The 13,201-nt window shown below is 38.7% G+C and overlaps 1 protein-coding gene across 2 annotated transcripts in view; it reads right to left on the minus strand.

Moving 5' to 3' along the window:
• Positions 1-13,201, minus strand: part of LOC113018724 (CD151 antigen-like) — a 28,958-nt gene that overhangs the window by 13,233 nt on the left and 2,524 nt on the right. The window contains exons 1-3 of one of the 2 annotated variants that reach the window (XM_026162055.1): positions 9,984-10,211; positions 6,137-6,221; positions 2,450-2,641 (exon numbers count right to left, since the gene is read on the minus strand). In XM_026162055.1, coding sequence (XP_026017840.1) covers positions 2,450-2,641; positions 6,137-6,220 — 276 coding nt within the window. In that variant the 5' untranslated portion in view covers position 6,221; positions 9,984-10,211. Of the gene's footprint in view, positions 1-2,449; positions 2,642-6,136; positions 6,222-9,983; positions 10,212-13,201 lie in introns of those variants that run through there. The other variant, XM_026162062.1, reaches the window with a different exon arrangement.

Raw genomic sequence — 13,201 nt, forward strand, 5'->3', positions numbered from 1 at the left:
CTGTGTGTATGTCTGTCTGCATAGTACTGTGTATAAGTCTTGAACTACCCCTTTACATTGTATTGTCGCATTGCGCAAATATACATGGAATAAGGCAAACAGACATGTCTTATGGCCACATTTTTTTAGAAACACCGTGATCTTCAAGAATAATTCTCCAGGCTTTTTTAAGGGCATTAAAAGTGCAAAGACGCTGGCTGCCTTTTGTTCGATTCTCTATCAAGATGATTAACGATGAGGAATCGAGAACCGGTTCTTGTAGAAAACCAGTTCCAGGTAGTCCAATTCCTGGGAATTGTTAGACTGCCTGCTTATTGATACCAGTTATCGGTTCTTGCACTTCCACTACAATCTGTTGATTTCAGTTTGCATGTCAGAGGAGGAAAACACCAACACAGTCTAGAGCATGAATATGGCCATTTACTTTTATTGCACAAATGAATGAGATAAATAGTAAAGTGGAAAACTGCATCCAGGACAGAAACAGCCACATTATGCTACTAACACAACCTCGTTTCTTTACAAGCATTTACCAAGACAAAATGCTAACGCTAAGCTAGCCAAGAACCCAAAATCAAAGCTGAGTGAATGCCGAGCCCAGCAGTCAGACCCTTAACTCCAACGGGTAACAAACTGATGACCCATCAGCAGAGGTAACGCGTTACTGTAATCAGATTACTTTTTTCAAGTAACGAGTAAAGTAAGGGATTACTATTGCAAAATCGGTAATTAGATTACCGTTACTTTCCCGTAGGAACGCTGCGTTACTAAAACCGTGATTTTTTTGCGAGAATGTCTCATGACAGTGACGTAAGCAAGTGCGACGTTGGTGACAGCAGCTGTGTGCAGATCAACAATGGATAATATATCGAGTGCGGGAGAGAGTATGAGTGTGCGGCGTTTAAAGCGTGGAAGTACTGACCTTACTTTGAGTTTGATTCCATAAAAAGTGACAAAAACATTAGTGTCCATCGTGCGTGGGAAGAAAACTTCTTTTTACAGCGAAAAAAACCCCTAAACTTCCGAGCAAGCACCAAGTAGCTACGACGTAATGGGAAACTCACAGAGAAACTCGCGGATTCTTCCACTGACCGCGGCACACCTGCACCAGAGCAAACCTCCGCCTACCGCAGTCCTGCTTTACAGGTGAAAATAGAGCAACAGGACCGCTAGTCTTTGATGTTATTTATTTTCTGCTGTGTTTTACTTGCATCTATTTGAAAGACTGAGTGTAAACACAAAACATATTTTATTTTATGTGCTGGAATGTGCAGAAAATAGGTTTAAATATTAAACAAATTTCTTCCAGTCAGAGAATGTTGCATATAATTAAATTTTTGCTTGATGCATAAAGTTAAAAGATTAAAACTAATAAAACAAGTTTTAAAAAAGGGACTTTTCCATTTGATTACATTTTGTATGATGGATTATGTAGAAAAAGTAGAATTGGGCTGAAAGATCTATCGCTTTATCACCTCTTCAGGTTGTAAATCGTGTTTTTAAAAAGTAACTAAGTAACTAAGTAATTAATTACTTTGAAAATAAGTAATCAGTAAAGTAACGGGATTACTTTTTTGGGGGAAGTAATCAGTAATTAGTTACTGATTACTTTTTTCAAATAACTTGACCAACACTGCCCATCAGGCTGCAGCCTCACTTTCTACCTGTTCATGTACCTTGTTTCTACTAAGAGAAAGATCTTAGAGATGTGTGTCCTCATTAAGGATTTAGTACCATGAAAGTAAAGTAACGACTAGTATAACAAATGACTTTTTCCTGGGAGTAATTAAGGAACATTATTGCATTACTTTTAAGAAAAGTGTCCAGTGTAATATGTGTAATAATGACTTTTTTGACTCATGACTCCTAATCACAACAAAGAGGGGAAATACCTCAACAAACACGCAGAAAACATTTGCACCACAGCATGCAACTAATCTGTATGAATGGAAATTCTTTACTCCTGCTTAGTATTGATGGTGGCTTTCCAAATGGAGGTGGTTACATTGTAGCACATACTGTACATACTAAGTCATAGTACATGCATACATATTTACACAGTCTGGTTCTTGAACTGATATCTATGCTTCGAAATGCCTTTTGTTCTTAGTTAACTGAATGTCCTTCCTGTTCAGTACACCAAGGCAGTTTTAGAACAATATTTGCTGTAATGTAATAAACTGACCAGTCATTAAGCAACAGAACAACAAGTTACTGTTTATGATGTTATTTTTTTATTGTTTATGAGCTAATACTGTAAAGTGCAGTTGGCTAAGAAAGTTGAACTCTCTAATTACAGATGGTAGTAGGAGGAATATACAAAATGACTTACAGCCTCTGTCATCCTCTCAGTTTTTGTTTAAGCGGCACAGTTTAGCTGTTACTGTTCTACTCTGTGATATTTTCACACTCGTATGTTTTGTCTCTCTACCTTGACGTGATCTCTTACCGCTCTCAGTAGCCTTTTCTGCTCCTTGAAGGTGGCACAGCAGCCCAGCACGCCTGTTACCATGACGATGACTCCAGCCAGGACCAATATGTAGGCGGAGGCAGCGTAGGTCTTGGAGGAGAGAAGGCTGATGTAGTCGCTCTTCAGGACCAAGGTCCAAACACCCACCGCCATTACAACGCCCCCTGCCAACTGGGAGAAGAGCACATGATGAGTTCAGTTTCTGCCAGCGGCCAGCCTGGGAAACGAGAACCACGACTGTGGTGCAGAACACTGAACAACACTGAAGCTGAGAGTGATAAAAAGGTTTCAATTATTAATCTCCCAAGTCGGCTTCAGAGTGACAAAGTAGGAGCCTAAAATTAATATCTGTCAAAAATACGACCCACCGCTGCCACACAGGATCCAGACCTGAATCAGTTTCTGTTGCGAGATAACTGAAGGTTGGGGTTGTGGTGCTGTGGTGACATGTTTAAAGAGAATACAAACTCAGCCCCAGCGACAGATCAATCGTTTCTCGACAGAAAGAATTTGAAACTAAATCACGCACTTTAACTGTTTAATGATTTTCATTTAAGGAACCGCTGCTTCTTTGTTATTTATAGTTCTTTTTGGACGGTGACCAAACAAGCAAAGTAATGAAGTTCTTGGCTAGGCTCAGGCTCGAAGAATTGTGAATGACATTTGTTTGCTGTTATTAACATTTTACGCATTAAATGTCAAAAATAATTGCCTAATTTATTCAAATAAAACTATCATTAGCTGTGGCACTTCTTTAACAATTTTCAATTTCAAACATTTTTAAAGCAACCATATGGTTTACTGCCTGATTAATTAAAGAGAATTAGTCATTAAACCCAGCACGAAACTACCGCCATTGTCTCACATCTTCGGCATTACCCGAGCTAACAGTTAAAGAGAATATGAGGAGAATTAAATCAATACAATATTAGCAAGACGAGTCAGCAGATGGTGCAGCAGTGCAACAGAAATCTGTCTTCATGCCAAAGCAGTCAATCTAACTGCCTGCCTAATTTAGATTTAATTTAAAAGAGAGGATGATGGCCACAGAAACTAGACACTGACTCAGACAGAACCACACCCAGAAACAGTGGCAGTAAAACACCAAACAAAGGTGTAGCACAACAGCCTTCACTCTTCACTCGTAATCTATTTATACTGTTTACTTTTAGTGGCAATCAACCAGTAGATTATATTGATTCAGAGTGAACCATCGTTTTTAGGGTTGGGCAGTTTGGCCTAAACCATGCCATCAAAATTCCCCGCACAGCACATCAAGTCCACTGGACCCCTTTGCTTTAGGGTTCAGGTTTTTCTTTAGTTTATTACCTCTCTGTATTCAAAAGCTGTATAAAAGACATGCAAGCTTTAGTGACCCCCAGTGGCAGCAAGCGGTAATAGGGGAAGAATCTGACAGTCGAGAAGGTCTGAACAAATAGGAAGCTTCCTCTGTCTATCTTTAACAAAGTTTAAGTTATCACTGATCCCCAAATGTTACATTTCTTTTTAATATTTCCTCCAAGGAGTAGTTTGTTTAAAGGGCAACGTACTGCACTGTAATGTAGTGTCTGTTTGTTTGTATTTAAAATATTGTAGATATGAAGCAGATGTTTGATGATATTTAAAAGGTCATATACAACACAAAATGATACAAATAGCAAATCCTTTTATGCATGAAATGTAAAATTTTTGCTCATTTTTAATCAGGGAGTGTCCTGAAAATACTGTATCAATGTCACAACTGTAAAAACTAAAACCCCAAAGATGTAATGGTCCAAAAGAACCCAAACTGATCTTGCAGTGTTTTTACTTTATGAAAAACCTGCAATGTCTGAGTAAATCTTAATCTTATTTAAAAATATTTACCTATTTTGTTCTTCACTCAATTTGAGTTCAATCTGCGTGTTCAGTTCTCTTCAAATTTGATCAAACCACGCACTTCAATAAAAACCCAGACACTGTGACCATATGTTACTCCTGGGGTAAATGGACGGCTGCCATTTAGCGAAATGCTTTATAGTGTGGCAAAGTGTTCATTTTGGTGTCTGAACTTCAGTCAAGATATTTCTGGCTGCAATGACTGTTGCTATATACCTTTTTCCAAACTGATTTAATAACCACCAGAGACCATGTAAATAACTGCAAGGCAAATTTCAAACGATTTGGTTTAGTGTGAAATATTCACACGGCTGTAACTCTGGCACTGAAGATGCTCTATTTGTCTGCCAATTTGAGAAAGATCTGATTCTTTGGCAGACAGATGATTATCACATATGGGCAGAGCTGCAAGTGTGACTTCACACCAAGAATGAGTGGGGTTCAGACAGTAAGGGTGCCACACTGATGTTTGACTCTTATTTTACACACGCATTCAGATGATGAGTTCAGAACAACACATTCTTGACATTGGAAAGTCTGAGGGAAATAAGGCTTTGAACGCATCGCCTTTGTCCTCTGTAAAAATATGCAGCTTGCCTTTGACTACATGAACTGGAATAGCAGCAGGCATTTATCTACTGCCCAAATAAAGAAGGCTTTGTTAATGTCCTCAGAGAGGGTTTTCGAGCCAATTTCTCCTATTTATATCATATTACCAAAAAGAGCTGGTTAATATGAAGGTATACTGTGTGTATGCATATTAGTGTGAAAGGAGAGAGACTCTTACACCTTTAGTTTGTTAAAGCTTGTGTGAAAACTTGTGGCTTTCAATTATTTTCCCCTCACCTGATTTGTGGGGGAATGTTGTTATAATTAATAAAATTAGCAGCTAAGCCAACAGGTAAAACATATACAATTCCATTGGATTTCTTTAAAAAAAGAAAAAGAAAAAAATACCCCTGTATTGGTGTTGTTCTTACATCATCTCACCAGCCAGAATCCACCAGAAGGGTGTAGAAGTCACACATGCTTAAGAGGCAGTACCAGCAGTGGGAGATAATATATTTAAAGCAAAGAAGATGGTCGTGACCAACGATGGTATAAAGTACATTCTAGGCCCCTTGTATGCCAGAAATTATTAAGCTAGGTGCCTGATATCTATTTACACGCAAATGTGTTAGTAATGTCTCTTTAAATGGTTCCCTGTGACTGTATTTGTGGTTGCTTAAAACAAAATATCTCCCTCTGCTGGTACTGCAGCTTACTGCAACTTGAACATCCTGTCCATTTCACGCTTACGAGAGGCAAAACGTGACATCCACACAGTGGACCAGCATCTATTACACGCTTTGCTGTGACATTGCGTTGCATCGTAATGATGTCAGCACTGCAACTGACCAATGACACTGCCTAAGCATTCAGTTAGCATTAGCAAGAAGTTAGCTAATGCTATTAACGAACTATCACTAGCAAACTAACATTAATAACCTAAATTTGGCTAACAGCAAAACTGACTTGATAATATATTTTTATATTGCATAAATTAATAAAGAAAACACTTGAAATACTTACCAAAAGAAGTAAGTATTTCACGATAACGTGACTGGTCAGTTGCAATATTGATCCTGGACCAACATTATTATAATGATGCAGGAACAACACCACCACAGTGATATCAGATATAACAAAAAAAATCTGTCCAAAGCATTTGTGCATCTGTGCTCAATGCAAACATTTCAACAGTTAATTCCTCGGCACAGGCTCGAGGTCGCTTAAATGAAAACTTACCCAAAAGAGAAAGTTGAAAGCAAACAGCAGGTATTTCAGGCAGATGGTCCCACATGTTTCCTTTTTCTCCTCTAAGACCCCCATGCTACAAGAGACAGCAGATTTTCAGTCAGTTATAATGATTTCATAACGGAACAGCATTTTCAGTTCTGTTTATACAGTCAGTACACAAGCACTCACTACAATCTCCAGCTTTCACACATACAACTAATAACTATAAATGTGATTATAGTACAAATAAAAACGTATTTTACTACCATTAAACAAAGCCGTTATCTTACACCTTTAAAAAAACAGAGCAAATTTATTGTCTAAGCCACCGGTTGGTAACCTTTACAATCAAAAGACATTTTTGTGTAATTTTTAACCAAAAGAAATCAATGTGGAGTCACAAAACATATTTGAGCCTAACAATAAATCTTTTAACATGTGACTACTCTGCAGTCACTGCTCAAAAAAAGGGAAGAACAATGAAAAGAAAAAAAAGTTAAAGACCAACGAGAGATGAAGCATACCAGTAAGCTAACAGCTCGGGTGGTGAACAAATAAATGTGCTTACTGTTGTTTTCCATGGCAACCTTTCAATTTTTTGTTTTTGGAATCCAAAAGTAAGCAGATAAAGTGCCAGGTGATAGACTATAGCTATGACAAGCATTGTAGTTAACAAAATATTAAAACCTCTTTTTAATTTGATTATAAGTCACACAGTTTTACAACTGCAGAATGTAAAGAATTGCTAAAGAAAGTATAGAGACATAAAAATGTTAACATTCATGTTCATTTCTAAAGTTATATTAATATAGTTTTTACCAGAACCACAGGAAGCCACTGAAAATGGGCAAAAGGGTCACAGGTTTGAGACATTATGTGAACCCTTCACACACTGAAAACACAAAGTTACTACTTTGATTAAAGTCAGAATATAAATTTAAACTCTGGCTGCCATATAAATTGATATTCTGACTCACTGTGTCGTCATGTATGACAATCAAAATCTAAGAAGCTAAGACCAGAGGAACTTCCCATCACTGATTACATTTTAAACTGTGCTGGGACTGGAACACACTCTTTGGCTTGATGGTTAGACACTTTACCAGATTTCTTCTGTTAAAGTAACAAAACACAAACATACCAAAGTTAATCATATGGTTTCACAGGGTTTTGTGCTAGGGCTGATACATTTCAGATTCTCAAGGTTGCCTTCCAGCACTCTGAAATGCCTCCAGTGTAACCAAAATGCTGCTGTACTGATGGGAAGTAGCCAGTGAGATCAGATTTCTCCAAATTTTATTTTCTCTTTCTTAATGATCAAGCTTCGTCATGTCTTAAAGACCTCGTATCCCAACAGAGCACTTTGCTCTCTGAGTGCAGGCTTACTTTTGGGACCTAGACATTCCAAAAGTAGAATGAGAGGAAATCTCCTGATAGCCAAAAGTGTTGATTGCTTAAAAAGTGAAGCAGGGTCTTGACCTTACTATCTTAAGTGCCCTGAGATGACTTATGTTGTCATTTGGTGCAATATAAATAAAACAGAAAAGGAGTGAAATATTTTAACAGGCTTTTAACAAATGAGTTGTTACAAAGCTAATGTAGTATGTGGGGGAGTGAGCACCAGATCAGCAGTGTAGGCAGAATCAGCAAGCTGAGTTATTACATGTATATGCAGAGAGATCCATGACTAAGCAGTGAGTAGGAGCTGAGCAGTAGCCAACGGCTGCAAATTATAACCACCCGCTTCTTAGTTCTTTAGTGCCTGATACCAGGATCCAACACTTGTTTAATATTATATGAATGTTTTAAACAGAGTGGATTTCATAAATCTTATTACTAATACTACAAATGAAAATCAACCTGCATTAGTGCTTAATGGCTACATTTTTTCTTTATATTTGATCCCATCTATATTTAAACACAGGCACTGTATTAAAATCTGAGAGCAGTCTCATTACAACTCCACTTCACAAAGTTTGAAGTTAAGTTTTATATATCCCATTGTCTAAAACAACATACTGCTTCCCTGTAAATCTTTGTTTCCCACATCTCCCATCCACTTTTTTTTCACGCTACAAACTTGCAAGTCAGGCCCAGGCTTGCACTCCTCTTCTTTCCCATCTGCTTTCCCACCCCCACATACTGCAGACTACCGTCAATTTAGACATGGGCTGTGCATGAATGAGTGAGTATGTCTGGTCTCCGTTGGTTGGCCATCTGTTATGGTGGTCTCTCTCTTGGTGTGCTCCTGTTAATTAAATTTAAACAAGACATAACTGACAACTCCTCCTTTTGCTTTTCGGGGTTGGATATTAGTCTGCTGAGCCAAGAGGAGCAGTCATCTGTTTAAGTGTCTCAAAGCTTTCTTTTTAGAATGGAAAAAAGCACTACAGGAGAAACAGCACTTCTGTTAAGTGGGTTTACTTTCAAAGGGCACAATTCCACAGCTATGTGTCATGCCATCTTTGGTTTGTTTCAGGATGAGGTGTCTTTACTCATCAGGAAATTAAACAAGACTACCTCTTGGTAAATAAAGCCAACATGCACCACCTGTCTGACACACTCATGTCCATGAGCTAACAGCAGTCTTGTCTGCTGTGTGAGATTACAGTGGTGAATCACTTGGAACGGGTGCAGAAAGGATTTTTTATCATCCACATAAGTGTACAGATTTTTTTAAAGTGCTACATATGTTGCAGGTTAGTGAAGGTTGATCAAGCATTTTGTTTGTACTTGATTTAAAGCACCAACCACCAGTTTTAAACATACATTTGATCACTGTATTTGACAGCTTTACATATGATGAGAAATGTTCTGAGAAAGGAAACTAAGATTTGTGAGGCCTGTCCCTCTAAGATCTCCCATATGTAACCTTCATTTGCTTTTGTTGCTGTAAACCACTCTAGTGTCACTTTCTAGTGTCATACCTAAAAAATGTTGCTACTTCTAATTTATCTTTACATGCAAAAACTACATTTTAGAAATTTCCATCCAAAATGCTACAGCCTCATCCAGCATTTCCATAAAAGCATATAATGTACACAGCAACCTGTTTGTGGACATTTTAAGACCTACGTGCAACCTACTTGTGACTGATGAAAACAGAGGCCCACTGTTTTTGGGAAGCTAAACATGTTTCAAAATTTACTTTTTACTCTTTTTAAGGGGAACCCTGCTCCGTTTTGGATGACATTCACATACACAGCACTGTACGTTCGGCTAACCACAGTAGTTTAACAATACATGTGTGCAAACTGGGATCGATAAGCATAAATCCTTCATTAATGAGCTGTTATAGCTGTGCGATAGTGTCATGTTGCGTTGAGATCGGCGCAGCTTCAAACAGAAAACCTAAAGCTTCGCGATAATACCAAGATTAACCCATTAAAGCATATTAGCCACGTTAGGTAGCATTGACCACAAGGAAAAGTCCCCCTAGCTAACCATATCTATTAAATAAAACAAATGAAATAAAAGCAATATTGTATGTTTTTTTCTGTGGTTTTTAACTTACGTTACACATCTCTTTTGCTGCTGTAGTGTAAGCTAACGCTACACTTATAAAACTGTCCTTTGCGGCTGTAAATGTTAAAACAGCCATTCTCCCACTGACGCTACGTCCAGATGAACAGAATCAACTTTGGGGTTTTACACAGCCATGTTTTCCCCTCAAAACGACCTACTTTTTTACGCTATATCATCTTAATAAAAGAGTGCATGTAAGCCAAGCTTCCATCAGAAGCAATTAAACCTTTCGCTTAGTTCACAAAATATTCCAATACCACCTCAACGGGCCACTGCGGCACCGCAGCATACGCTAACCTTTGTACGCAGACTACTTCCTGTTTCTACTTACCTGCCGTTCTTCTAGCTGCTATCGACGAAACAAATGTGTGGGTATTCCTAAAGGACGCCTTTTCCAAGGATAAAGACGTTTTTCAGATGGAAGTGAAGCTAGAGGGTAGGGAATCAAAACGCTGAGCTCACGCAGTCAGTAAGGCTGAAGCTGCTGAGTGCTGACTCCACCCCGGGCCACCTTGCACGTTTACTGAGTTTTTCACGTCCCGGGGCGATGCTTTGTGTAGTAAGAGCAGACAGTCACAGGGAGGAAAGAGGGAAGCCGAGAAAGACGGGATCTAGGATCTAAGTGCATTTGTAAGGCTTGTTAAAAATGCGGGACTAAACATTTGAGTCGCAGAAATATACTCTTGTATAAAGAGTATAAAGAAAGTTGAAGAATAATTACATAAGACTTAGCCTAGTTATTTTTCAAATATAATGATAAAACGTGAAACAAATCTAAAATTAAACAGCAATCTGGGCTTATATCTTGCCCTATGAAGAAGTCACCTGTTGTCTCATTTCTAAGATTTAAAAAAAAATTATATTTTACTAGTTGAGATTAGTATTTAGTAATTATGATTGATTCGATGCAATCTACCCGTAAAATTTTAAGTTAGATTTTATTTGATCACAAATCACAACAACAGTCAATTCAGTGTGCTTTAATATTGTAAAGACCCTACAATAACAGAGAGAAAACCCCAACAACCCTTTGAGCAAGCACTCTGCTACATCGGGAAAGAAAAACTCCCTTTTAACAGGAAGAAACCTCCAGCAGAAACAGGCTCATGGTGGAATAGCAATCTGCCACAACCAGTTGGGATGAGGGAAGGAAGACAGAGCAAAAGGCACGCTGTGGAAGCAATGATTACCAGCGATTACTAAAATCAGGGTTAATGGAATTGAAATTGAAAGAGTGTACGAAAATAAATTTCTTGGAGTGATAATTGATGATAAGCTGAGTTGGAAGTATCATATAAACCATGTGAAAACAAAAATGTCAAAAACCATTGCTATTCTCTATAAAACAAAGCATGTCCTGAACAAAAAAAAAAAAAAAAAAAAAAAATCATTATACACTTTATTGTACTCTGTTGCTTCCACATATGACTTAGTCTGGAGATATGGGGTAATGCATATAAAACGAATACACTTCCTATTTTCAAGTTACAAAAAAGAGCTATAAGAATTATAAACCAATCAAACTATATAGAACAAACTAACATTTTGTTTATTAATCTGAATACCCTGAAATTTTATGATTTAGTTGAATATGAAATGGCACAGATAATGTATAAAGCACAAAATAACTTGCTTTGCCCCAGTACTCAGAAGCTGTTCAAAGTCAGAGTCAATATGACTTAAGGGGAAAAGATTTCTTAAAAAAAAAAAAAAAAAAAAAAAAAACCAAAACAAGATAAGGACAAATATAAAGCAGAGATGTGTTTCTGTTAGAGGAAAACACATCTTATCTAAGGTGGAAAGTTTTACTTCTTGTTGGTTTTTGCTTTGTTTTATTATTTGCTTCGAGCCCTGTGTACAGGAGCTGCATGCAAAAAGATCTTTTGTTAAAAGGGTTGGCGTAATAAGCAAGTGCTTCAGCCAATACCTTTTGATTAGCCTTGTCTCATGCTTTCTTGCTTTGTGGTAGATCTTTGTTCTGTCTTCACTGAGATACCTTGTGCAATACTTTTTGTAAATAGTCAACAGTGCAATAGAATCAATACTTGAAATGTGCAATTCACTTGTATTTTTATTCCCATTTATTTATATATATATATATATATATATATATATATATATATATATATATCTATATCTATATCTATATCTATATCTATCTATATCTATCAGTTCTGTAACTTTGGTCGTTGCTGTGCTTTTTTTGGAAGTCGAATTTCCCAGAGGAACCCACCCGAGGGATTAATAAAGTTCTATCTTATCTTATCTTTGAATGCTAATCAATAAAATCAAATTAAAAAAATCAATTAAATGTAGAGTGGTGTATAAACACACAGTTAATGGAAAAAGGTGAGTGAAGAAGAAACAAGCTGATGGGAAGCCTTCAGTAGCCTGGGCCTGTTACGCTCCCCTGAGGGGTCTAGGCAGTGAGGGGGAAGTAACAAAAAGTGTCCAGGTCAGAAAAAAGGAGTCAAGGAGGCAAAAGGGTTAAATTAAAGAGTTTTATTAAAGTTTCTCAACTAAAAGAGACGGAAAAGCCGCTATCACCATTTAAGAAAAACAAAACTCAGGCGTTGGTCAATAAAGTAAAACGTAAGTCAAAAAGAGAGAGAGAGAAGCAGCTCACTAGCTGCAACCACCACCCACACACACAGCTCACTAGCTGCAACCACCACCCACACACACAGCTCACTAGCTGCAACCACCACCCACACACACAGCTCACTAGCTGCAACCACCACCCACACACACAGCTCACTAGCTGCAACCACCACCCACACACAGCTCACTAGCTGCAACCACCACCCACACACAGCTCACTAGCTGCAACCACCACACACACAGCTCACTAGCTGCAACCACCACACACACAGCTCACTAGCTGCAACCACCACACACACAGCTCACTAGCTGCAACCACCACACACACAGCTCACTAGCTGCAACCACCACACACACAGCTCACTAGCTGCAACCACCACACACACACAGCTCACTAGCTGCAACCACCACACACACACACACACACAGCTCACTAGCTGCAACCACCACACACACACACACACACACACAGCTCACTAGCTGCAACCACCACACACACACACACACACACACAGCTCACTAGCTGCAACCACCACACACACACACACACAGCTCACTAGCTGCAACCACCACACACACACACACACAGCTCACTAGCTGCAACCACCACACACACACACACAGCTCACTAGCTGCAACCACCACACACACACACACAGCTCACTAGCTGCAACCACCACACACACACACACACAGCTCACTAGCTGCAACCACCACACACACACACACAGCTCACTAGCTGCAACCACCACACACACACACAGCTCACTAGCTGCAACCACCACACACACACACAGCTCACTAGCTGTAACCACCACACACAGCTCACTAGCTGTAACCACCACACACAGCTCACTAGCTGCTGCAACCACCACAAACACAGCTCACTAGCTGCTGCAACCACCACAAACACAGCTCACTAGCTGCTGCAACCACCACAAACACAGC

This window comes from Astatotilapia calliptera, chromosome 1, assembly GCF_900246225.1.
Source record: "Astatotilapia calliptera chromosome 1, fAstCal1.2, whole genome shotgun sequence".
Lineage (NCBI taxonomy): Eukaryota > Metazoa > Chordata > Actinopteri > Cichliformes > Cichlidae > Astatotilapia > Astatotilapia calliptera.